This window comes from Perca flavescens, chromosome 18 (genome assembly GCF_004354835.1).
Source record: "Perca flavescens isolate YP-PL-M2 chromosome 18, PFLA_1.0, whole genome shotgun sequence".
Taxonomy (NCBI): domain Eukaryota; kingdom Metazoa; phylum Chordata; class Actinopteri; order Perciformes; family Percidae; genus Perca; species Perca flavescens.
In genome coordinates this window covers 5,943,507-5,971,099 of record NC_041348.1, presented here as the reverse complement: position 1 = coordinate 5,971,099, position 27,593 = coordinate 5,943,507, and the positions used below count along the sequence as shown (strand labels likewise).

The window sequence follows — 27,593 nt, the reverse complement described above, 5'->3', positions numbered from 1 at the left end:
TTGCATGAAGTCTACATTCACAAAAGTCATCATGTACACACACTCAGTGCCTCCTCTTTTCTCAGGTGAGCTTCCTATTGGTTCAGCTGGAGTCAGCTAAAATAACCTCACCTGATTTGTTTTGGCCTTGTTCTAATGGCAGAGTTACCCCAACCAACAGCACACACGCACACGCACACGCACACACACACACACACACACACACACACACACACACACACACACACTAAACTAAACTAAACTTCCTGTTTAAACATTCAAAATAAAATTGATATCTGCAGGCAAGAATAAGCGGCGTTTAAAATTCTAATAATACAATGCAAAGTAGTTTCCAAACATAGCTAGCTCTCAAGCTTATTTTTACATGCAAGTTTCTGTGGCTAAATTCTGTGGCCTAAATGAGTCACATTTAGGTTATTACCGTTAGTTCAAACCATAGACATTGACTATCGACTTGATTTACGGTAAAAAAATAAAAAATAAATAAAAACGTAAAATAATAGGAATGAGTCGTTGATGTATATTAGATATATTATGTGTTTGTTGAATACTTTATATACCTTCTAGGCCACCGTAGTTCTATCTAAGTAGTTCCTGTTATGGCCATTATGGAAAGTGTTTACCAGTGGATTTTTCAATAACGTGTCTTAGAAATCATATGAAATGGCAGCAGTTTTCCTGGTGACCTTGTATGAGTACTCCCCATTGTTTTACACACACACACACACACACACACACACACACACACACTTCACAACACCTGAAGCCATACACTTGCACTCAACACATTCATCTCCATACACATCTATCTTCTTTGTCTATCATGGACATATCTTTCAACGTCTACTTTATTCCACACTCTGTCTAACACTCCTTACCATCCTTGCTGTCCACTGTGGTGGTCACCACCTCCATCTCGTAGGTGTCCCTCATCCGTTGCCCCCTGAAGCGGGCAAGGTTCTCCATCTCGATGAGGTCACTCTCGTCCTCCTCTAGGGGAAGCCACGTTCCATCAATGAACCACTGACCCCTCATCACAGGAATACGGTCTTGCTCTGAGGAACACCACATGATGTTTACCACACTATTTGAAAGGTTGTTAGGACCTAAACAGTTTGTCGATCAACTATAATATATATATATATATATATATATATATATATATATATATATATATATATATATATATATAAAACTATGGTATAATGACAACAAATATTATTAAGTTAATACAAGTTACAAAGTTACATTTTCAAATTGAGACCAACATCAAAATATATGGTGCTTTTATTCTTTCTAATAAGTGACAAATAATTAAGTAACTGATGAATTAACAATAATTTTAGCACTAAAGAGTAGAGGTTGCAGTCATGGCAAAAATAGTGGTTGAAACAGTGGTACTTGCAGTATTACTAATAATGATCATTCTATGTTAATAGTAGCCTTGCTTGATGAGTGCCAACTGCAATTGATCTATCCAGTACAGTAGTAGTATGGCTGGTTCTAATAGGTGGTAATAATAATACTTGTGGTACAAAGTGGTGTTGGTGGTGGTGTTGGAAGAAGCAGAGGTAGTAATAATGGAACGTCTTACTTCTTATTCGCCAAAGGCGAAATAAGTTACGTACTACTGTAGCTGTAACTTTTAAGTAACTTTAGGCTGGTAGAGCTGCTACTAAGTAGTAATTAAAAAGTAGCAGTGTTTTTTAACAGCTTTATCATTATGGACATAAATCACATAAATCCTTATGTGCTCACGGTTCCAGTAAACGGGGTAGCATTCCTTCTCCCTGATATCGACTTCATAGAGTCCCCCTCTGACACACACTGCCTCCACGCTGATGTCGTCCGGATCCCTCATCTCTTCTGACAAGTGCCGCTGACCTTCGCTACGCTGCACCGCCGACTCCGCACTGTCCTCGGCTCCGCTCTCCGGCTGGACCTCCTTTTCCTCGGCCTCGACAGGATTGACGGGTCGTTTGACCGTGTCAGGGTTCTGTTTACTGAATCTCTGATAGACAATCTCGATTTTTAAAGAGTCATGTCCAACGAATGGTTTCCACGTCCGCTTGTCCTCTTTGTAAAACCACCGCACCTCCTCTGGTCCCAGCTCAGTGACGATCTCACCGCGGTGCCTGGAGCTATTTGACCGTAAGCGCTTCTTGGTTGTGCAATTTCCGTCACTTTCGGTGTAGTTTGGATCGATGTCCAGATACGAGCTGGAATATTCTTCCCCAGCCAGGCCCAGCATCATGACATCATGGGATAACAGCGGCAGGTGTATGTCAGAGCCGGGCTGCTCTGGGTCCCTGTCCCCCGCAGCGACACTACCGTTATCTCCCATCGGATTGTCGTCGTAGCCGGACAAAAACACATCATTTGCCATATCCCATTCATTACTGCTGACAGAGTTATTCTCCGAGCTCTGTTGGCGGATAACGTTAGTCGTTTTATCCCTCATATTGCTCATGGTTTGGCCGCAGATTATTAGACCCAATAATGTTAAATGGAAAATAAAACAAATGCACAATGTCCCTACCGTCAGACTATTAACATTACGTTATACCAGATTAACGGTTTCGTCTCCCCATCTTGTAACATCTGTGTGCCGAACTGTTCTGATCCCGACAATATTTCTTAACATTATAACTAACGTTACAGATTTAAAAATATTTAGCTAGTGTTTAAACGAAACATAACCTCTTGATTTCCTGCCTGCAACGCTACACACTCCCCGTTCACATTCCCGTTTTTTTGGGATAACTGCTGGAATAATCAATGAACGGTAGCCTACTAGCTAGGGTGGTAATCTCAGTTGCTCCATCATGTCAAGTCAGTGAATACAAACTAAACTTCCTGTTCGAACATTCAAAATAAAGTCGATATCCGCAGGCTTTTAAAATTCTAATAATACAATGCAAAGTACCTTTCGGCGAATACAACCGTATACAAGTAACGTTACAATAGTACAAACTGTTTTACTATTTTATACTATAACGCTAACGTAGTTTCCAAGCATAGCTAGCTAGCTCTCAAGCTTATTTTTACATGCAAGTTTCTGTGGCTAAATTCTGTGGCCTAAATGAGTCACATTTAGGTCATTACCGTTAGTTCAAACCATAGACATTGACTATCGACTTGATTTACGGTAAAACAAAAAAAGTAAAATAAATAAAAACGTAAAATAATAGGAATAAGTCGTTGATATATATTAGATATATTATGTGCTTGTTGAATACTTCCTATACCTTCTGGGCCACCGTAGTTCTATCTAAGGAGTTCCTGTTATGACTGTCATAGAAAGTGTTTACCAGTGGATTTTTCAATAACGTGTCTTAGAATGGCAGCGGTTTTCCTTGTGACTTTGTATGAGTACTCTCCATTGTTTTACATAAGTGTGGTTTCTTTGTGTTTCGTTGTTACCGCCGCCATGGTGATGGGCTGGTAAGTGACTAGCTTAGCCACTGATCTGGCAACAACACATATTTTCACATATTAACGTTAACGTTACCCCCCAAACGATTCCTCGAATTCGGTCGATTGATAGCAGTCGGTTTTCTTTATCGTTTATCTCAACGACATGGCACGTGGACTAAAGTTACATTATCACATCGGAAGTAAAATAATTGACATACACAATGCAATACCATAGCATCTGAATCACCTAGCTAACTCACAGTTGTCAGTGATAACCATATTGTTCTATATCTATGGCTATAATGTTAGTGTCTGTAACGTTAGATTCTTCCAATCGCTGATGTTCACAAATATATGTTGGCCAAATTTATTCACCGTTATGAAAGTAAGGTATGAGATACACGGACACGGTTTCAAACTGTTGTGTAATTACTCTGGAATTACGGTGTACCAGTACATTAAGCTAGTTACTTATATGTAGATACTGCAGAACAAGATATGAAGTTATGGAATAAGGGGGTAACATTTGGGATCTTACAAAGAACAATACTGTAGTTATTTTTTACCTAGTGGGTGCCTATACTGTAGTTATTTTTTACCTGCTACTTACCAATATTATGTTTTACCTTCTGGATACCTATACTGTATAGTTCTTTTTTACCTACTGGGTACCTATACTGTAGTTCATTTACTGGACACCTGGCCCACCTTCTACTGTTAGTTAACCATCCCCACCCACAGAGGACCTGCTGGTCTTTTTTTCCCCTCACAACTTTATTTTGTAACTTCTCACAAAGAGCACACTCACTAGTCATTATACGTCTCAGTACCGACATGGCAGTCCGTGGTTTTATTTTATAATCAATCCTAAGACTAGTCGACTTAAACGCTTGGTTACTACTGTTGTAGGCTATATCCTTCACATTCCACTTCCGGGATTGCTCCGGTGCTGCAGGAGATTCCGCCCGATGCTTGTGTTTTCTGTTTTCTTCCGCTTTCTTTGTGTTGGAATTTTAAATTTTGTGGATTTATGAGGACTATTGTTGACTGCTTGACTATCTGTCCAATCTGAGTTTTTTCTCGCAAGAGTATTTTGCAGCAGCTTTGTGTGGAGTTTAGCACCACCCATGACGATTGTGATTGGTTTAAAGTAGGGCTCACACGATTCCTCGAATAACTCAAATAATTCGATTACAAAAAATCCTCGAAGCAAAATTCTTTGCCTCGAAGCTTCGTTAAATCAATTTAATTAACGTTGTACGGCTCACTGTGTTTCCGCACAGAGGATTATTACTAGCGCACAGTTTGACGCTTCTATGGACACAAGACTGACGGCCCAGATTACAACAAATGAAGGAAGACGAAAATAGCGAGGGTCTAAGAAGAGACAGGCGAGAGAAAACAACAGAAAGTTTGGGCTCATTTTAAGCTGCAAACATGCTGCTACATCATCTCTGTAGAAAACATCCAGTGTACTCATCCATTCCACGGAGTGAACCCGACACAAGGTAGCTAACGTCTGCTGCTCTCGTCCACCGCGCTGTTTTACACAGCTAGCCTACAGCATGCTACTCTGCTAATAGCGATGTTTTACACAACTAGCCTACAGCATGCTACTCTGCAAATAGCGATGTTTTACCAACAAGCTAAAGCGAAAGCTGTCAGTTTGTAGTCTAACCGTTTGCTACTAATCTTTGGAAACTTAGCTGCTGCCGGAGACAAAACGGCTCCTCCCCCCAGCATGGCTACTTAAAATGCACGTCATTATGCCGGTGATGTCTGCATTCTTTATTCTTTCTCATCACTATGTATTAGGCTTCTGAAAATGTGTTCCCCAAACAGTGTAGTTGAATATCCCTGCTGTAAGCTTTGTACAGTCACATTTCTCCTCTGGTCAGTGAACAGCTCTTTTGCATATCCAGTGCAAAGAGCCAGAGGCAAGAAGGGGAAGGGGTAAAAAATATTAACATTTGGGCATTTTGGGCCACCAAAAATGTACTTTTGAATTCAGCAATAAAAATTTTTGCTTTTTCTAAAAAAGGAAACCAGTCTTTTGTATATAAACAAACAACAAGTACACAGCAATAATAAATATTTACTATTGCTGTTTACTAAGTATTTCTTACTAAGTATTTCTTATCCGATTACTCGATTAATCAATAGATAATCGGTAGAATACTTGATTACTAAAATAATCAATAGCTGCAGCCCTAGTTTAAAAAAAAAAGCCAGAGCATGTTTTCCTCCCATCCCCCAATATAATGTGGAGTAGCCATCCTTCAGCGCGCTTTTGGAGGAGGGTCTGGCAAAGTGAGACTATTGTTGTTACTACTACTACAGTTTATGGTCATTATACAGCAGGATTCACTTCAAAACTGAAGCTCAGTATGGATCGGTACGACTTAACTTCAAACTTGGAACCTGTAAGTTAAGTTTTCCTATTTTTATGTTGCTTTACTGTTTATTTTGCAGGTCACGTTAGCTGTTGGGCAGCTAATGTGGCTAACATTCGCTTCGATCATGACCCACAGGCTGGAGTGGTTAATACTGGTCAGAGCCATAGAGAGAGAAGAATTGAGACACTCTTTGATCTCGCTAGCGGGGTGGTCACATGGTTCATGTAAGCCTGTATAGTTCCAAACACACGCCACGCTGTCATGTTCTTCTACAGGACTGACAGCAGCGATTGCGATATTGAATGGTAAATAAATGAAAACACATACCCAAGTACTTGTTTGACTGTTATTGCATTATTGCATATTTGTAAATGACAGTTTTACATTTGGAATGGTAGGGTGACAACTGAAAGCTATGTATCAGTATTACTTAGATACATTTTTAAACTTTATGAGGTTTTTTAACATTAATATGCCTTCCCACAGCCTGCCTATGGTCCCCCAGTGGCTAGAAATGGCGATAGTTGTAAACCGAGCCCTGGGTATCCTGCTCTGCCTTTGAGAAAGTAGGCTCGTTCGAGATGAGCCAGATCTGCGCAGAATCGATCACCGGCGATCGCCGCCCAATGCATGCCGGTTAGATTTGTGTCCGACTTGATCCCGACTTGCTCTGACGTCATGCACACGTGGGCAACGATAATCTCACGAGACCAAGGCGGCCGCAGTTCTGAGACGCAGGTAGCGCAGTTGCTTTTCACCAACTGCAAGAGCCAGGCGGACGCAGGTGGACCCACTGCATGCTGGGAAACGCCGGCCTCTCATCTGATCGAACAGCTGATTGGTTCAGAATCGACTTAACATGATGACGTTTTATATAAACTTTTTTATTGATTTTGAATCGGAGGGATTTTAACTGCTATTTGTCTGATTTAAAAGCTTATTCTGTACAGAACACATGTAGTGATGTTTATAGTTATGTTTAGAAGTCAGAGAGACTAAATCTGTTCAGATTACAGATCATCTACAGTCTGTTGTTAATTAAAAACAGCAACAGATCACATGTAGAGAATTCTGACAGCTACTCTGTCATAATAAAATCAACTGGAGACTGTGTAGGAGCTGATATATGGGTCTGATAACATTTTATTAAATCGGAATCGAACCACAGTGTTTGTGTCACTTCCTGTTCAGCCTGAATGCTGCTGGAATCAGCTGGAAAACTGTCCGACTTGAGAGCGGACTTTTGTCACCGCCCCCGGCTGCTGCCGCCTGCTCTCGTCTACTTTACAGGCGAGGCGCAGTTCATCTCAAACGAGCCTAATGAAAGCTCAGATGGGCCGATCTGGAAGGTTACCTCCCCTTTCTCTGCTTTGCCCGCCCAAAGAATTTGGCCCACCCATGAGAGAGAGAGACATTATGGCATTCAAACAAGCAAAGTGGCAGTTGGTCAAGGCCACACCCCCACCCTCCACCTTGCCCCCCCTCTCTCCTCCTCAATAGCTACAGACACAGAAATGGCACATACTAAGGAAAGCTCATTGTGGGACCGGCTCTAGTGGCTGTAATTCTGCACCAAGGCTGAATTTCGGGAAAGAGACTTCAGATACAGTATAGAGCTCAACAGAAGTAAAAATACAATGCAATTTCTCCATTGACAAATTGGAGTATAAGCCATAAAATGGTAACCGTTGATGGTAGACTTAAAACCAACATGTCGACGTGACTAAGTGATTGTATATGCTCATATAGATGCCAAAGATCATGGGGCACCAACCTTGTTTTGAGATAAACTTCTTTTATTCGCGATGTCTTGGATAAGTACTTCATTACCCACAATCCTGAACAATCCCACAGTGATGCCTCTGATTGGTGGAACTCCTGCTGGTGAGGAGGGGGAGCTGCCTGCACGATACGTTACAAGGATTTACGACACTGCACGAATCCCGATCTGTTCCATGCTTCTGCCGTTAGCCTCCGCCGGGAAGCTAACGTTAGTTAACATTAGCTAACAGCTAATTTGGCTAACCGCTAGCTGACAGCTTGATTCAGTCTAAAATAACGTTAACTCAAACTAAACACTGGGGAAAGCAGGCTACAACTGGTGTAACAGCTGTTATATATTTTAACGGTTATTTTCAGGTTTTATTTTGAGGGTCTTTTAAAGTTATTACATGCTGTCTCAGCTAGCAGTTAGCCGAATTAGCTGTTAGCTAAACTAACGTAGCTTCCTTTATTTAGTGGTGCGCGGTGGTTTATGGGATGAGTAGTTCCTTCGCTCTGAAATGACGATATGTACACAGTCTTGTACCTTTGACTTTTTTTGGATTTTCTGTTCGTTTTTTCACTCTAAATGGTACGTTGTATTCATATGAGTCACGTACCATCTGGTTAGCCTAAGGCATGGTCTAAAACTCTTTATGTACAGATTTTTCCAGATGTCAATGGGAGAAATGAATGGAGAATTTACTTCCGGAACCCAAGGTCTCTCAGAGGAGGGGCGGGACTGTTGAGCTCTATTAGGGGACGACTAAGGTCTAAATAAAAGCATCCAAAGAGCACTATGTCATATGACCTTTAAGTTTGAGGGGAACTTCACGTTCGTGTTAGCACAACCACCCCACAGCCTGTTCTGCTCTGTGCAGCCATGTATCCCCTGATCCAACATAAACAAGCAGAACACAAGGTTACAATCGTGGCAGATGATCGATCAAGGTGATTGATCATCAGTCTTTCCGCAGCCCAAGACATTTTCCTGTCAGGGTATAATTAAACAAACGCAACCTTATTTTTACTAGCTAGCTAACCTAGGGCTTAATTTGAGCCGGAACACGCCGGAACATGTTATTAGATCCGGCACCTCCTGTGTCACCAGGAAAAATTAACCGCCTAAATGAAAAAAATAAACTAATGTTTGTGTAGTGTTCAATGTTGTTATCTGTTTTGTTAGTCGTTATTCCCCATTGAAGTTCCACAAAAATCTTGTGTTTGCATTTCCGATGCATTTTGAGGTGAATTTTCAGGGTAAGACGGAGGGGGGAGAGGGACGGAGGGAGGGGAGGCACTTCAACAGCGCGGCCCTGCACTTGTGCTGGTTGAGATTACTGTTATAGCCTCATTTCACTCAGGGGAAAAATGTCAAAAAGACAACAAAGTTTGCTTAACTTGTTCAAATACGCTGGCCAGTTGGATCCCAAACAAGCAAAAAACGTTTCTGCCAATCAAGAATGTGGAGACCACGGTGGGTTTTGTGAAAACTTTTTTACATTTTGCACCGATGCAGTGCATGTTCTGAAATAAAAATAAACATTGCCCTGATGTACACACATCGTTGTTTAGGTTTTTTTAGTCAGAGAAGCTACTAAGCAGTGTAATTTTAATTTTTTTGTTCCGTTACCTCCAACCCCCGTTTTGAGTCACCGGATCCACCCCCCCCTGCACTCCGGGACCTCCCACTTTACAAATTAAGCACTGAACTAACCCTACTAGCATCATACACACAGTACTCAGCTGACTAGCTAACATTGTCAGGTTCAGCATCCTAGTAATTCAATGTCAATAATTAACTAAATAAAAGTTGTCAGAGATTCACTACTGAACTTCGTAATTGTTGGTGTAGCGATACCTTCACAGATGACGAAGTCGAGCTAACAAACTAGCAGGCAATCGGTTGTCTTCTACCATGTTAAAAATATATATAATTACGCTGTGCACATACAAATAAAGATCATAATAGGGCATCATAAAGGGCCTCTGATAAAATATAGACAGGTGACAATTCAAAGAGGGGTAACTTACCTCAGAAGTTACCTGACGGCCAGCAATGGAAATGAATGATGTCCAACACCGTAGAATGGATTGTTTGGAACTATGTGAGGCTGCATACCCCGGAAGTAGGCGGCAAAAAGCGTACAACAGAGTCCAATGGGAGTGTCGCCACTCTGTCTTTCTCTATCACTCTGATACTGGTTAATACTGAGAGAGACTGTGTGAACTTTTAAAAACTTTATTTAAACCCAGTTAAATAACGACTGAAGTATGTTGTACTTGGATAACTGTTCTTTTCATGTTTTTTTTTTCTTCATGAAACTGTACTGCAACATTAGCTCAACTGGCTTTGTACAAATGAAGGCCCAGTCTGCTTAGCTCTCCTCCGGTCTCTTTGCCGTGTAATGCTATGTAATAACATAAGTATTTAATTCATATAGTACCATGTAAGGAATTTTAGAAACTCCATTAATTAGCTTGGCAACGTTGAATAGCTTTGATTAATGTCAGCACCCAGTTTCTAATATGCTCAGGACTGAAAGCTGTAACATTACCAGCTCTATTGCAGTGTAATACAATGGAATATTATCGGCAGCAAACAACACTGAGTCTTATTAGGTCGCTATTTGCAGCTTATAGTGATCTTACAACCTTTTGTGTCACAACACAAGTTACGCAAAGTCAACAGTTTTCTATACATTTTTTCCTTACTAAGTAATTTGTTATTATGTTTTACAATTTTTGTTCAGTGATGTTGATAGGTTTTCAATGTAGTGAGTCCCTGGGACCCAGAGGTTGTCATTTTAACACTACAAAACAAAGCAAGGGTAATGGATGAAATAAAAACTGCTTTCAAGGAGCAGAAAACATTTAACTGTGGTAGGACCTGATAAAAAAATGTAATGGTCCTCTCTGTCTAAAAAGTACAATGTCCCTCTCCTCGTCATTTAAAAAACAACCAAATATCTGTTTCACATTATAATGATGTAGCTTTAACACTCAGCTAACTTGATAATACACAGTTTATGTTGTATTTTTCCCACTGAGTGATAAGTTGAAGAAGCTACCTCACCCTCTAGAGGCTGGTGGAACTGCAAGGGGAGAGCAATAATTCATATTTCCCTGCAACCTTGATTAATGGAATAATAAATAATGGATGCATGGATAGTCAGACATATAGGCTACCTAGCAACATCACTGTTTGTAGCTGTTGCCATAACTACACATTTAAGATGATGTAGTGAACTAGATTATAACTTTGTCTATCTGTAATCACCTTGATGTTATATGACAGTTTAATCTAACACTGAATTTGCAATGTTTTACAGGTAGTCTGAGTGACCTGATGCTCAGTCCTGAAGCTGTTCCTGAACTTAACAGACTCTCCTCACAGTACGAAAAACCATCAGAGGAGAAACAGCGTCAAGAAACTCAGTATCCTCAGAAAGATGCATCAGGATGACCATTGACCTGAGAGCTTACAACAGTATACAAGAAACCCTTTACTCTGGAGGACATGATGTGGACAGTTTAATACAAGTTTTAAAAAAATTCTATTTCACTGACTATAAATAAAGGGATTTATTTTTTAAGAGGGTTTTTGTCATTTTTCAATTGTTTTTGTGAATGAGGAATGTAATCATAAAATTAGAAGAAGAAAAAAATAGAGAAACTAACATTGCTTTTGATAACAGCCCACCTACCCCGTAGTTATCTTGTAGTTATTCTCTAATTAATCATAACAAGGGGGGAACTAACACTGCTTTAGATTACAGTCAGCATACCCTGTAGTTATCATGTAAGTAAGCGTAACAAGGGGGGGACTAACACGGCTAACAAGTCTCTTTTTGGATTGTACCACAGACAGACGGATTTTATTATTATTCTAGGTATTTGAAAGTGCAAGTTTAGCAATACTTGGCATGAAAAACTGAATTTAGGGGAAAAAGTCAGTTCCTAACAACGTATTTGAAGCCTACGGCTTCTTATGCGAACAAGCAATCAATTAAACTCGGAATGTTGAGTATACCTGCGCTGGAGTCTCATGCAAAAAGTGAGAAACCTCTAACTGCTGTGAAGCGTCTCCAGCAAAGGACAGCTAGTGGGCAGTTAGTTCTGACTAGTATCTGGCAGCGGTTCCAGCCCCAGCACTACCTCCACACAGCCTAGTCCAGACCCACGCAACAGCTCTGCAACTCCCATAAGCGACCTCAGTGTCGTTTTTGGATCAGAGGAGGTGCTCTTGGTTGGGTACCGAAACCCAGTGCCGAATAGCAATGCGGATTTCGGTGCCTCATTTTGGTCCAACTGAAATACAGTACCTGTGCTGCTCTCTGGTGCTCTGAAACGGACATCAGAGGCAACAGAAGCATTGCTGCATGTGACACTAGTTAACATTACACTTCGCTGCTGCGATAGAGTAAATTATATTGTGATCACTACAACATGAAAGAGGTGGGAAATGACCAAAAGACTTTGCCCTATGTTAGCCAGTAAATACGGATAAAATGCCAAAAGCTCAACGGTGTAAAGTGTGGCAGTATTTTACTGGAAACGATTCCAACACTGGGACGTCCAACAGTCTGCAGTTAAAGACAGAGTAGACCGAGAAACAGTCTCCAGTTAAAGACTCAGAGTTGTCGGAGAAACAACATAGAACGTAATGTATGTTCAATTAGAACCACAGATGACAAATCTAGTGGTTGTTGTTTTTGTCGTGTAACTGCAATTGACTGGTAAAACAGGTTTGTTATAAGGAATTGTTATTAGATTTTAAATAAATAATTTTTATTTGACCAGATGGCCTTATGGTCAAGTGGCGTATTTTAAAGTAGCGATTCAGGCACTGTTTGGGCACTGACACAATTTAAAAAGTATTATTTTTGGAATGCTATCAGAAAAAGAAAAAAAAACGATACCCAACCCTACTCTGGGTCCTTCAGTCCTATAATGCGAATGAGGAAATCAGAGAATTGTTTCAGATGATGTTTCCCGACTCTGATATCTGTCATTTTTTGTTTTGTTTTTAATTGTTGGGATATAAGTCTTAAAATTCATTCATAATGGTCTTAGAGTCCTAAATTTGACTAGTTGAAACCTGCTGAAACCCTGAGCCTGCTTTCTCTGTAGTTATCATCCACTCATTAACTACTAACCGACAAGCAGGCAACAAAGTCCCAGTTCACTTGTCCGGGAGGCTGACATACTTTCCGCACTACGTGTCCGTGGACAACTGCAGACTTGTACCGGTCGCAAGCAGCCCTGATGTTACGTCCATTGTTGTGGCCACTTTTCTGGAACAGCTTGCGCAACCAACACAAGTCCATAGCGTTCGGCGGCGTGTATGTCTGAGCCTGTCTACATCGCATCCACCTGCAGTGTTGTCAGCTGTGTGTCTGCCTGGTATACTTTGTGTGTAGGACGCCATTCCTCATTGATATAGTGACATTTAGCTCTTTGTTGTGAGCACCGTCCAGCAGATCTTCAAACGCTTTGCTAGTGCAAAGTTAGCACTAGCAAGCACTAGCAACTTGCTAGTACAAGTACTAGCAGTTAAATAGTTAATTATTAACATCCCCAGTGTCATGTCATCCTTGATGAGCTCAAGCAGCTTATCCTGTCTTTCTTTCTCTTATGAGGCTTTGACCGGCTTTCCTCCTTTCCCACCTCCTGGTTACGCTCTGCTGTACTTGGCCCTGGTGTGTCCTCAGTAGGGTTGGTTATCGTTTGGGTTTTCTCCGATACAGGTGCTAAAACAATACTTTTAAAACGGTGCCAGTGCCTAAACGGTTCCTGAACCGATACTTAATAATTTTACAATAACTGAATGCACCACGAGGCTTACTAGTTTCAAGTGTCTGTATTGTTTTTCCGACAACAGCAACTGCAAACCGTTGAATGTCCCGGTGTTGTCTACAGTGAAATACAGTCACACATTACACCGTTTAGCTGTCAGCATTTTAACCGTGTTTAATCCAGCTGCTAGCTAACTGTAGGCTAACATTACCTGCTGTCAAGTGTAGTGTTAACTTGCATCACGTGCAGCAATGCTCCTGTTGCCTCTAATGTCTGTTTCAGAGCATCAGAGAGCAGCGCAGAAGGCATTTAAGTGGCACCAAAATGAGACACCAAAATCTGCGTTGTAATTCGGTCCGGTTGAGATACCGGTCGTTTCGGTACCCAACCCTAGTCCTCAAGGATGAAAGCAATTAGGATGGGGGGTCTGGTGAAATGCCTCTGTCCTACCTCATCCATGCGAACAAACAACAGCCAAGTTGTAGCAGTTGGGTTTCCTCTCACACTCACACAATTCTAAATCCGCCTACACATGATCCACAGTAAAATAGCTCTGCGGTGGCCGTTCCATTGTTTTCCAATGGGGAAAGTGGTAACTACTGTACCGCTGTGCTTCTAGTTCAAATTGTTTCAACTCTGACCTTGTTACCGCTGACCTTTCAAGGCACAACCAATTCCAGAAGCAATGATGGCGTATACCTGTACTGTGCTTTGCCTCTCTGCTCTGCGCCCTACCTTGTGATTTTACCGCGGATCTTGTACACATACTTTACTTTTTATTTTTTTATTGTCCCATATGTTTTTTGGCTCGCAGGAGGAGTTAGTTTGTACTACAGGAAAAGGGGAGAAAGAGAAAAGGGACACACTTATAAATTATGTTAATACAAGGATGGAAACTGGCAGGCACAGATTTGAAACGCCTACTGCATACTACTGACAAACATAGTACTTAGTACTGCGTTGGTTACCTGCTGCTGTGATGCATTAGGTCTACAAATGTGGCTTTCGAAGGATGTAACCCCTAAATTAAAACACAGCTATAGTGCCTGAATACGCATTTTAGGACTCTATCATGATTGCCAGGTAGTCATGCCCTAAAGCATCCCCTGCTTTATTGCCTATTTTAAAATAAATTGCTTGATGTACAACGTCAGTTGCTCAACAGTCCGGGGTCTCCGTTGTCAAATTTTGCGCTTCATAATGCGCCACACATTTTCAATGGGAGACAGGTCTGGACTGCAGCCAGGCCAGTCTAGTACCTGCGCTCTTTCACTATGAAGCCACTCTGTGGTGACACATGCAGAATGTGGCTTGGCATTGTCTTGCTGAAATAAGCAGGGACGTCCATCTTATTTGGAACGTGTTGCAGGCATCAAATTCAAAATGAGTGAATATTTGCAATTTAAAACAATAACGTTTATCAGTTTGAACATAAATATCTTGTCTTTGTAGTGTATTCAGTTAAATATTGGTTGAAAAGGATTTGCAAATCATAGTATTCTGTTTTTATTTATTTTTTACACGTCCCAACTTCATTGGAATTGGGGTTTGTACAACAAAATAAAATACGTATAATATTAAATATGAAGTAAATAAAATATGCATAATATTAAATATGAAGGAATTTGGGAATCCTTGAATATCCACACCAATATCCACAATAATGTAACCAATAGTTGAAGAAATATCTTGCTCTGAAATTAATTATTGGACAGGGAGTCTCATCAGCCAACAAAAAAGATCAGTAAAGTCAGTTGATCCAATATACACAATGAAAAGATTTCAACAGATTTTTCTCATGTGTACACCTCTCAGCTTTTTATTTTTTTTGTTATAGATAATACTATAAAACATACACACATTACACTTTGTTCACTCTGCCTTCTTTCCTGCAGGTTTGGCTTTGATGTCCCAGTGATCCTTCGCAGCTCTGATGAAACAGAGTCCCGTCTACCAACCCCTGAGAAGCAAATGGTTCAGATGACCAATCCTTTCACCCTTGAGTTGGGATCTGGGCCAGCATCTGTCACTGGTGAGAACAGTCATCATTAGTAATATAACACAGTAACTGTGTAGGTTTCCACAGAATAAAGCTATAGCTTGACGCTTCACCTTTATCTTAATCCACACCATACGTATTTTAAAATATCAGCACACACATATTAAGTGCGAAGAATCGAACAACTTATTGCATCACTGTAAATATGAGCTGTAATTAGCCTACATACCGTAAATACTGTAAATATTCTTTCTAAATCCCTCTAAATTGATCAACCATATAAATTGTCTGAACTTAAATTATTGCATGCTAATTAGTTAATTAGTTCGTTTTTTTTTTTTAAATTAGTCTAATTAGTTTTATCGCAAACCGCTGATTAGATTATAACGCTAGTCATCGCGGCAAGGGTAAAGTAACAAGAAATCGCTATTTCTATACCCCTAACAGGGCTCAAAATAGCACCACACTTCCATGGTAGCATAATGAGGGTCCCTACATGTAAACCAAGTGTACAGACCGTTTATTAAAAGGATAGTTTATAAAGACAGTACTGTTCAAGTATACAGCCATCCATGGGCGTAAATCTGATCTAACAGTAGGGGGGGACAATAAATATAACATTTCTGAAGAGCAATTTTGAAGGGGACACAATTAATACAGCCTTATACTTGTAGAGGACATGTATACACAGATATTAACATTATCATTAGTGTAGCATGGAGACTGTACCATTATCCTTCTTTTCAGTGTTTCTCGTGATTCAATGAAAAAGCTGACTAAATTGACCAAAATATTCTTCTTTAAAACCATGTATTTATTTTTAAGTTGTTTACAATCAAGCCACAAAAATACCTTAAAACATAATGACTTATTTTGAAAAAGTGTCCCCATATAAAAGCAATACAATGCTTTTGTACACTTGTTAAATTAGCTGATCATAATGTAAATTAGTGAGCCACTGGTAAAGCTCATCTGCTGACCCTGACAGCACACACCTCCAAAAATATGAACTAAGCTCAACACACTTACCTGAGACTCTCCATCTGACTGTCCCTGGTCTCCCTGTCCTTCTGTCCCTGTTCTTTCTGTCTCCTTTGCCTGTAACATAGTGACGTTAGTATTTCCATACTCCAAGCACCCATTCTTATAAAGATGTTACCAAATTGTCTTGATATGAGGATTTACTTACTTGGCGTTTTGGTGTAGTCCTACTGAAAAAGGATCTTATGTCTGTTTTTCTTTTCTCTGTCATTTTATCTGGACAACAACAACACAAATCTTTAGCTAACGTCAGTTGTCTAAATATGGGTTAGGTTCATAGATTCACTACACAGTCATATTATAATAATAAAATTATCTTGCATCCTCCACATAAATATTAGGTTTCGTCTGGGACAGAGGATATATACTTAACTGATCAGCCACTTAACTACATATGGAGCAAAACACAACTGTAGATCTTCAATATTAACCAGAATATCAGTTCACAAACATAACGTTAGGCTAATAGCCGTGGTAACGTTAGTTGTAGTGGGTGCATTTCTATCCAACAAGCTATTAAACAAGCTAGGCAACGTTACATTATTTTACACTAACATATCGAACTTTTTGTCATAACTAATTCATTAATTACTCAGCATCATTTCTATTTGAGAAAAGAAAAACTTCATCCGATGTTTCATGTTAATAAAATAGCCTTGAACTGCCTACTTACTACGTTCCTGTCACTACCGATCTGACTGTGAGTCGAGTGCAGAGCCTAAAGGCCTTTTTATAGTTGTGCGTTGAATCGACGGCGCAGGGTCCGGCGTAGATGCAGACCCCTCTGCGTCTACGCCGGACCCTACGCTGTAGCTTGACGTGCACCTCTCGAAAAATTTAACTACACGTCGCAGCGATGCACGTCGCTCATCCGTGGCTTGGTAGCGTTGCATTTCCCCCTAGTCATTTTCTGGTTCTCCTTCTCCATAAACAACATGAAATCAAGGAGAGGGCCAACTTTTCCTGCTACAGATTCCCCACCGTGGTCAGAAAACACAGGGGAGACACTTTATTTCTGTCACTATGACTCTAGAGTCGCTACTTGCTCTGATCGCCGGCACTCTCTCACTTCTCCTCCCCACACACACACACATGCTCGACGCACACACCAGCGCACAAGTATAAACATCAGGCCACTTACATAGGCTACGCCGAGAGCTCTGCGTGGAGCCTCCGCACAACTGTAAAACGGCCTTAACTTACAGCAGGCAGTGGACCAAACCACTGTGAGGCAAGGGAGGGGGGACTCAAATGTTTCTAAACTTAAAAAGCATTTTTTGGGGTTTGTATTGTTTTACTACTTACACAGATATTTTAAGTTTACATTATTATGTTATTTACAATACACAGCATTGTTTTAATGATATTTCTAGGGGGGGTACAACCTTTAGATGGGGGGGGGTCCTGACCCCCCCAACCCCCCTGGGATTTACGCCCTTGCAGCCATCTTGGGAAAACAGTCACGACCAGTCGAACTACAAACAACGTGCAACCAGTAACCAGTAACATATTTTAGCTCAAGCACAGCGTGACTGTTTACCCAAGATGGCGCCCGCCTGTATACGTGAACAAACCTGTATACAAATCTTTTTAATAAACTGTCTGTACACTTACAAAGTTCTCAATGCTTTGGTTTACATGTAGGGACCCTCATTATGCTACCGTGGAAGTGTGATGCTATTTTGAGCCTTGTTAAATAGCGATTTCTTTTTACTTTACCCTTGCCCCAACGACTAGCGTTGTAAGCTAATTAGCGGTTTGCAATGAAACTGGTCACATTCGATTAGCATGAAAAATATCCCACAGAACGGTGGACACGTGTTATTAACCCCTAGGTTCATTTTGCGCCGGATTTGTCCTTTAACTGCATTTAGGCTCATACAAACTGGGAAGGGGGAAGATTGCCTAAGTTGGATTGAAAGTGTCTGGGGATTTCAAAGGCAACCTCCATCCAAGAAATACAATAAAAGGTTTACAAGAGAATAACAATTATTTACTACAGGTAAAAGCCTGTTGTTATACTGTACAGCTCACATGTGTGGATGTACAGACATCAGTACAGACCTGAATCAGTAAATGTAAAGCTACAGTAAGTACTGCGTAGTAAATAGATTCTTGGTACAGAAACCCAATATCATTCCTGTTCCATGTATGTTGTGGAGACGGAAGTATACATGTGATTATATCTTTTGTGGCCCAGGCCATCAAAACATTAGCCAACACTGTGCTCTTGGAACACTCCCTTGCAGATGGTGTGTCAGTGAGACCTTGCTGTCTGGAGCCCTGTGTCCTGAGCTGTTTCTGGGGCTGTAAGGTCAGTGCCCTGCAGGGAGCACTGCAGGCCCACCAGCATGGTCTGAAGCTCAGCAACCCCCAACATTTTCTGGAAGCCCTGCACCTCCACTATCACAACTGCCAGATCTTCCAGTATCCTTTACAGTACTAACAAAGACTCAGATGTAACAAGGTTATTTGATTGTAATAATGTGCTAAGCTAATTAGTATTTAGTAAGCTAACCACACTATGACTTCCAAAAACAGTGTTTATAGAACACTGACCAAACAACCGTGATGCCAGTAGCTCGTCAGTAGGGAGTTGGGTTGGGAAATGAAAAGTTGCTGGTTCAAGTCCCCATACAGACCAAAGTATGGTGGTGGACTGGTAGCTGGAGAGGTGCCAGTTCACCTCCTGGGCACTGCCAAGGTGCTCTTGAGCAAGGCACCTAACCCCCAAGGAAAGACGCTTGGGGCGTCTTTCCATGGGCAGCTCCATCACTCTTACATTAGTAAGCTACAGGACAGTAATTTAATAAAAATGTGGTTTAATGTACCTAAACAATGATCAATGATTACTAAATTTCTCTCTCATATTGCTCCTCATAACCACTGAAAACTGTCGAAAAATCAAACCAAAAGTCCAATTATTATGGACGTTATCTGACATTAAGCATTTCTGCTTCACATTTTCAGCAGGGCAGCGGAGCGGCTGTGTGTTGACTCTCCACGGTTCTCATGGGCTTTATTTTTTTTAACTAAATTGAGCTCAAGGTTTTCAAAAAAGTGGTGGGTACAAAATGACTCGTGACGAAATCCGATAGGTACGTGTACCCACCATCCCCACCAAAATCAACGCCTATGAAAGCATGGCACGAGGAGAGTGCTTGATGCCTAGGGCCGGGACACATCAGGCCGATTATCGGCCGTGGGACAGTCTGGCGAGGTCAGTGACTCAAATCGGTTCGGTGTGTCCCGTGTCGTTGTCCGTCTGGGGGGCTGTCGGCGTTCATTTTGGCCGACCTGACATGTTCGGTCGGCGACAGGGCCGTCGGAACTCACCCGGAAATGACGAGCGGAATGAGGTGACTACAGTCTCTCAAAATCTGATGAAAATCTTTTAAACTGACCTTTGTTGAGCTGAAATGAAGACAGATTCAGCAACTTCATGGCCTATTTCTCGCTTAAAATGTTTTCAGAAACATGTTTCAGTGAACTATTTTAGTACAATATGAGATCGTATTCTGAACGGCCGCCATGACAGTCCAGGTCTAAATATCCGGAGAAAACGAACCCATGTGACCTGTTCGTCCAATCAGCTGCCGGTTTTCATTTCTTGGGCAACATTACAGATTAGCGCCGCCTGCTGTTATGGAGGCGTATTACATCTTGTCTCCTCTCGTCTTTTTGATGTGTCCCGAGGCAGTTTTTTGGACCTCGGGGACGCGACTAATCATATCGATGGGGTTTTCTGTCAATGGTGGGCCGTCGGCTATATGTGTCTACACCATAGGCTTATAGCACATAAGAAACATACCGGTAAATTGAATTTAACCTATATCTAAACATAACCTTTTCTAACCTTATACCTTAAAAGTTAATTTCATATTTTCTCATGTACTCCTCATGGTAACTGACCTTGCAGATGATCCATATGGCTGATTTTGATTATGCTCTCTTTCTTTACTGTAGCTGGAAATATTCTGAGGTGATATGATGTTTATTTTACATAGTGTGTTTATTACACCAAACAGTAAAAGAACATCAAAGTTACATTTCTGTTAGTTGGAATGTATGTTGGAATTGTTTTGAGGTGAATGTTTATTTTATAATTTTAACAGCAATCAATCAAAGCAGTCAATGCCATCATTTCTTATCATGGTGATAATACTCATATCTAAGATATTTATTTGGCTTTACCCTGCGTGTTTGCCTGATATACATTTCCTACTGTAGCTCCTGATGTTAGCCTCTTTGACCCCACCCTTCCAGTATCGGCAATGAAGATAGAGTGGAACGCCACACACAGATTCCTGCTGACCATGAGATCAAAGATTTTGGGCTGTTGCCAAGGAAACACTACCCTCTTGTGGCTGTGTTGACGCTGGCAGAGCCAGAAGCCAGAGATGCATACAACATTGTGAGTCCATCTCACATAAAAACATTTTAGCTATGATTGTTTACTTTGTTGTTTTTGAGTGAGATGACCAGGCTTATCACAACGTATGAAAGTAAAGGGAAACTGCAGGCCAAAGCAAGTCAAGAGTTTTTGTGTAGTCCCATGTACACTGTGAGTGAGTGGGCTTTTACAGGTCCATGACATCAACTACACTGAACAAACCAAGCTCTCTAGAAAGGAAAGAAAATTTCCCTAAAAAACCCTTAGCATAGAAAGGAGAGACTATTTGACAAGCGATTTGATAATACAAATTTAAAGAAACTCATTATACTGTCTTTCTTTTTTTAGGTGGCTAGTGTGACAGTTATTCATGTTCCTGATGACAAATACAGCCTTTCTGCACGGGTTCTCTTTCAGTACCTTCTCACCTCACAAGGGAACATGTACGAGTTAAAGGTATGTCACATTTTGTTTCAGGCAGGTTTTCCTGCTTATCTCACAAACTCACACAGTCAGGCTCTCCATATTTTGACTAAAATCAGTAAGTATTTAACAGAGTAAACACTGACCAAACAACCAGACGGAGACTATTTTTAGACCAGATTTTATGATAGTAGATATGTGATTCCAGCATTCATTCAAATATATATTTATATATATTTTATTATATATATTTAATTAAATTCCGCTGTTCAGGAAGCAATCTTATGGTAAACTTTCTAAATGTTAGTACATCATTAACCCTTATTGGGGTATTGGGGTACCAGGGTGTACTTTTTGTCACATTTATTACATCCTTCATATTTTTTATAACTGTGGGTGCATCCCAGATTCTTAAATTGCCTCCCCAGTTCCTCCACTTGCTTCCCTTCCTCACGTCTTAGTCGTTCCCACCGAGGTAGCATGGGAGAGACTGGAGGAAATCATGCCAGGAGATAGGAAACAAGGAAATGTGTTTTAAGAGGGATTACACGTCCTTTCCTCACATCACATTAATTGTCAGCTGTATAGAGGGAGTTAGCAACATTCAACTGCACAGCTTCCGGGAAGGATGCTCTTAGGGCTGCACGATAATGGCCAAAATGATAATCACGATTATTTTGATCAATATTGAGATCACGATTAATCACGATTATTTGTTGATTTTAACCAAAACAAATTTTATTATCACATAGGCTAATTATAACTGCTTTTACATCCATATTGTGTTACATTCCTGCTAATACATCCATATTGTGCTACATTCCTCCTTTATTGAAGGATACTGTGAAGGAGTATGCCATTTCAGCTGTTGTGCGACCGCTTTCCATACATGCACATTTGCCGTAAGTTATCTACCTGACAAAATAGCAACGCAAATTTCGGTGGCTCATTACACTGCTACTTACATGTCGGCGTTGCGCTCTGATGCTCCGAAACCCACGTAAGAGGCAACGTAAACATTGCTGCATGTCACGCTAGTAAACACTAATAACACGTTACACAGCATGCAACGTTAGCCTACCGTTAGCTACAGCTAAAAGACACAAACTAGGACAAAATGTTGCGTTTACTGGTAAACATTGTGACCGGCTTATGATGACCGACTGCTACCTGTTGTGGAATTTTCCTCACGTTACTCTGTCCTCTGTGACTGTCTACATCTAAAAACTAAGCTGCGCGGTGCAGGGAACAACTCTGATTGGCTCATGGAGGCACGTGATTAGACAGTGGTTTATGGAGTGCTACATTGGCTTTGCAAAAACTTTGATAAGGAGCGTTCTATGAACGGAATGACGCATTTTAAATATCGCTCGATCATGCAAATTTGATTGTGGGAAGGCAAAATCGTGATCGTAATTAAAATTCGATTAATTGTGTAGCCCTAGCTGCTCTCGTGTATCCTCACTTATAGATCCTCGGAGATCCCTCCTCAATGCTCAGGAGCTATCAAGTAAGGGAAGTGAGATTCAGCCAAAGTCAAATCAATTTGGGTTGTTTTATTTCACAGTTTGTGGGTTGGTAGTCATTCCAGACCCAAACATTCATACACAAGCACTAAAAAAGTTTTTCATGATATGTCTCCTTTAAAATCCATCATTAATGCAGCCTGACATAGAACAGAAAAAAGACATTTTTAACTAAAAATGCTTGAAATGGGCTCAATAATACTAACATTGCTTATGATTAATTTCTTTGTGAGCTCTCTTTGAAACCAGAGATGATAAATATACAAATTAGCATTAAAGGAATACTTCACCATCAAAATAATAATTTGTATTACACACCCCATGTTACCTTGAATTCCTGATGAATTTTTGTCTTTCTTGCATGCTTCACAGTGAACGAAGCAGCTGAATGTTTGCCAAACAACAAAGCACAGTCGATCAGTCTCACTCGTCTGTTTTGTATCTCTGTGAAATGAAGCTGCCTTCATGTGACTTAAAGTGCTCATATTATGCTTTTTGGCTCTTTCTCTTTCCTTTATTGTGTTATATATCTTTTTGTTCACGTTATAGGTTTACAAAGTGAAAAAGCCCAAAGTCCACCCTAAAGGGACTTACCATCTTCCAGAGAAAACACTGTCCACAAACTGTTCAAAACAAGCACTATTGTAGTCCAGCCTTCACTTCTGTGACAAACATGCCTCACTTGTAACAACACGTTATAATGCTCGCCTAGCTGCGCATGTGTGATTCCCAACAAAGATGGAACAGAAGTGAGATGTCTCACTCTGTAGCTAAAACAGAGAGCTCAACACACAGGGTGAAAAGAGTAGCTGCAGCAATGTGCAGTACAACAAAATATGTTTTTTGAAAAATAAACCACATAAACCTATTCTGGTACAACCTCTACATACAATAATGAAACTGAAAATGATCATAATGAGCACTTTAACTAACTTTTAAAGTGACAGTAACTCTAAAATATAAAGTCTACTTGGGCTACATTAGGGGTTTAAAGATCACACAAGACGTCACAAAAATGGGCTGTTTAGTGACACTCCCACACCGCTGCACAACCCTGCGACAAATCTCTGGATTGCTTTTTTTGGTCTGAGATGGACAATCTTGTTAGTCATCCCCGGTGTTTGCTGTGGTCCCGGCGTGGAGTGAAGCAGAGGGACGTCAGTTGTAGTCTTTGCAGTGTGTTCAAGTGCAACTTTTTGGCCATGATGCAACTTCAGAGTTGGGCTTTGTTGCCATTAGTTCTTTGCCATCTGCTTGGTGTGTCAGCATCTTTAAAGACCCTGAAAACGTATTTGCTCTGTAAGCTACTCACTACATAGTTGGGCCCCTACATGAACACACTAGGTTTGGCCTAAGTTGCGATATCACAAGATTTCTGTGTATACATACACAAGTGGTTGGGGCTAATAAAAACAATCACGGTGCAGTGTCAGTGCTAGGAGCTGAAGTGGGGGCGGACAATGTTTGCAGCAGCAGCCTGACAGATGTCTTTATGCAACTGGACAAAATATTTTCATCAGACTCTATCTGTCTGATAAGCAGCCACATATATACAATAGAAATATAGATATGCAAATGCAGCCTCTTTTTTCTTTCTTAATGTTAAACAGTTATATGTACATATTTGTTTCTGTATTTATGTTTATTTCATATTAATGTTTAATATGCTTATGTATACACCAACAACCAAGGCAAATTCCTTGTAAGTGTTACTTACTCGGCAATAAATCACTTTCTGATTCTGACATATTTCATGCTCCACACCTCCAATTTGTAATGCAGGGCTTTTTGGTATAGATTTGTTGTCTCCAAGCCTGACCTGAGATAACCTAGAAGACGTCACTATGACATTACCGTGATTTTGTTTGAGTAGTGGTCACTGTGAACAGCTGTGAAAATGATGTTGATGTACTGTGAGAAAACTATGCCTCCTGTCTCCCGCAGCCTCTCTTCATGTCAGCTGCCAGTAGGGGGGCATCTGAGCCCTTCGACTCAGAGCAGAATACCCAACCCAGTGAACCCAATGACGAGGCCAGCAGAGTCGAGCAGAGTCCAGTGGTGGAGGAGGAGGAGAACGACTGGTCAGATGGAAAGGGCAGAGACTGTGTGGTCTGTCAGAATGCAGCGGTGAACAAGGTGTTGCTGCCCTGCAGACACGCCTGTGTGTGTGACAGCTGTGTGTCACACTTCCAGCACTGCCCCATCTGCAGGGCCTTCGTCCAGGAGTCCTTCACCCTGACACAGGGACCAGCTGCAGAACAATGACTCCATACCGAACCAGTGAATGTTATTTAAGAAATAATTTGCAGCAAGACAGGCAGCATTGCAAATAAACCCTGACGCCAAATCTTGATCTTGCAATTATTTTACATCAAACTATAATGGATAAAAAAGTCTGGCAGCACTGTAGAAAGTAATAGTATCTTGAACATCAGTGGGTAACACTGCAGCAAAAACAGTTTGTTAACCCTGAGATGAGGGAAACTCTGGGTTTTTCTGTTTCAGAGAGGGAGGTTAATCAAACCAGAGTCACATCACATTTACTCTAGAGTAAATGTGAAAAAGAGAGAATTTGCTGCTCGCAAATGTCCCACGCAAATTCTCTTTTTTGCAGCAGCCGCTGTGTTGCTTTTTTAACAAAATACAAACTCAAACTCGCTGTATGTGCGCATGAGTATTTCCGCCAACCAGTTTGTTTGTGGTTGTTACCATGAATCGTAGTATGATGGCTCCATTCATGCTGCCCGCTTAAGTCTGAGTGAACCTACTCTGAGTTGATTGAACCAACTCAAATCAGCTGTTCTGGAACGGAAACTCAGAGTTTCCCATGTCAGGGTAAATCAACCCCTTCCTGAAACGGGCCCCAGTACCATACTCCTTAAGTACATTATGGAAAGACTTTATAGAATTGCCAACCTGTAATAAGAAAAGGTATCTCTCTACACATTCATAACTTATTCATATAACAACTAAAGGACATTAAAGTGGGCCCGTCAACAAGATCACAAAAATTAGAAATTCCTTTAGTTGCCCATATCCTAAAATGGCAGTTCGGACATCGAGCATTCAATATCCAACCATAAAGATGCAGGATCTTTATGTTTCCAGTCAGATATATGGCACAGATAAGCAGCAAGCTGATACTTTAGAATGTCAGACAGGTCGAGACCAACCTCTGAAGATGAGAGACTTAATGTTGCCATTTTTTATTTATTTTTTATAAGTTTTGTATTATTATTATTATTATTTTTTTTTTTTTTAACATACAGAACAAACAAATACAATCAAACAGGAACCAAAATCCTCACCCACCCTCTGCGTTCTCGAGGAAAACAAAACAAACCATAATACAAGAAAAAAAAATCACACAATGCTGATGCTGATGCTGAGGTCATTAGTGTGCTGCTGCGTTTTTCCATAGGTCGATGACTTGGCTTTGTTAATCCTTTAACAACAGCAATCCTGGACCGTAGTGATGCTGGCAGCGCAGACCAATTGGCCAGATCCCTTTGAACACAATACAAAATTATAATAACAGTATCTCAAAAATAATATTTCACTCTCATACAAAAAACATTAACTCATTATTTCATATTTATTTATTGAACATTTTAGTCAAAGGTGTGTTCACCTTGGCCCATGCAGTGAAGGGCCGAAGGAGGAGAGGAAGACGGGCCGGAGCGCTTGTTTGTCTCGGAAGGCGGGAACTTTGCACTCCGCTATCTGGGATATTCCTTTCCAACAAAATGACCCAAATTCATTGTGCAACAAACTGGACTAACCTCAGCTACTGTTGAAGAAAAACAGACTTTTCTAGATCTGCCATTTTGTGCTTCACAGAGACGTGGCTCTGTGTTCTGATAACGAACTTGGGGCTAGAGGTGGCTAGTTTCCAGCAGTTCAGAGCACGACTGCAACACAGATCTCTCCGGAAAATCGAAAGGTGGAGGAATCTGCTTTTACAGTAACAGTGGCTGGTGTAATGTTATAACAGTGATTGGACAACACTGTTCTCCTGATCTGGTAACTTCCGTCATTAACCCTTCTATTGCCCCGGTGAGTTTGCTTTATTTATTCTGGCTGGTGTTTATATCCAACCGCAGGCCAACGTGCAGGACGTTAATCTAAGGCATTAACTCCCCAAATACAGACAGTTTATTAAATGTCCAATCAGAGAGGAGAATATTTTGGATAACTGTTGCAATGCATAACATGCTGTCCCACGCGCTGCACTGAGACACTCTGACCATGCCATGGGCCACCTGATTTCCTCTTACAGGCAAACATTAAAACTTTTTTAATCTGTTGTGAGGGAAAATGGACCAGTGAAGCTGTGGCAAATCTTCAGGCATGTTTTAACTGTACAGTATTCCTGTATTGTATTGAATGTGAAACTGTATGTTGTCCTGCACGCTTATGCTTTTCTTGGCCAGGTCGCCATTGCAAATGAGAACCCGTTCTCAATGGCCTACATGGTTAAATAAAGGTTTAAAAAAAAAAAAAAAAAAGGACTACCAACAGTCTGGAAGATGTTGTGAATCTGGTAAAAAAAAAAAAACATGGTACTATATCATAATATAAACTGTGTGGTTTTGCAATCTAATCTGTTCAACTTTATATAACAAGCTGTATAAAGCATGATTTGCAAAGGATCCATACAGAGCTTTCGCCGTAGCCTACGTAAGTGGCCTGATGTTTATACCTGTGCGTTGGTGTGGGCGTTGAGACAAGACGCTGCGTCAGCCGATTTTGCCGGGGCTTCAGCCCTGAATGTTTTGAGTGTAGCCCTGAATGTATTTTGAAAAGTTGACTGACAAATATGAAACGAGACAACAGCC

The 27,593-nt window shown here is 40.8% G+C and overlaps 2 protein-coding genes and 2 long non-coding RNA genes across 5 annotated transcripts in view; 2 read left to right on the top strand and 2 right to left on the bottom strand.

The window, feature by feature from the left end:
* The window catches only part of ddhd1b (DDHD domain containing 1b), a 78,206-nt gene extending 75,175 nt beyond the window's left edge, over positions 1 to 3,031 (bottom strand). Inside the window, exons 1-2 of the mRNA XM_028604885.1 lie at positions 1,759 to 3,031; positions 879 to 1,055 (exon numbers count right to left, since the gene is read on the bottom strand). Of these exons, the coding sequence (XP_028460686.1) occupies positions 879 to 1,055; positions 1,759 to 2,470 (889 nt within the window). The 5' untranslated portion in view covers positions 2,471 to 3,031. The remainder of the gene's footprint in view (positions 1 to 878; positions 1,056 to 1,758) is intronic.
* A 235-nt stretch (positions 3,032 to 3,266) lies between these two features.
* Positions 3,267 to 25,102, top strand: cgrrf1 (cell growth regulator with ring finger domain 1). Of its 2 annotated transcripts, XM_028604887.1 has the most exons (7): positions 3,373 to 3,444; positions 4,701 to 4,925; positions 15,269 to 15,405; positions 18,663 to 18,840; positions 20,680 to 20,827; positions 21,155 to 21,262; positions 24,700 to 25,102. In XM_028604887.1, exons 2-7 carry the CDS (start codon positions 4,855 to 4,857, stop codon positions 25,018 to 25,020), a joined length of 963 nt encoding a protein of 320 aa, XP_028460688.1. In that variant the 5' UTR covers positions 3,373 to 3,444; positions 4,701 to 4,854; the 3' UTR covers positions 25,021 to 25,102. The 2 variants fall into 2 exon arrangements, with proteins under 2 accessions (XP_028460687.1, XP_028460688.1); XM_028604886.1 differs by lacking the exon at positions 4,701 to 4,925 and having other exon boundaries at positions 3,267 to 3,444.
* LOC114573017 (uncharacterized) lies at positions 5,639 to 11,170 on the top strand. Its single transcript, XR_003694854.1, has 2 exons — positions 5,639 to 5,840; positions 10,907 to 11,170. It is a non-coding gene; the product is annotated as an uncharacterized LOC114573017 (long non-coding RNA).
* LOC114573016 (uncharacterized) lies at positions 16,431 to 17,167 on the bottom strand. Its single transcript, XR_003694853.1, has 3 exons — positions 17,087 to 17,167; positions 16,562 to 16,629; positions 16,431 to 16,470 (listed from the first exon to the last, which is right to left on the bottom strand). It is a non-coding gene; the product is annotated as an uncharacterized LOC114573016 (long non-coding RNA).
* Positions 25,103 to 27,593: the final 2,491 nt, after the last annotated feature.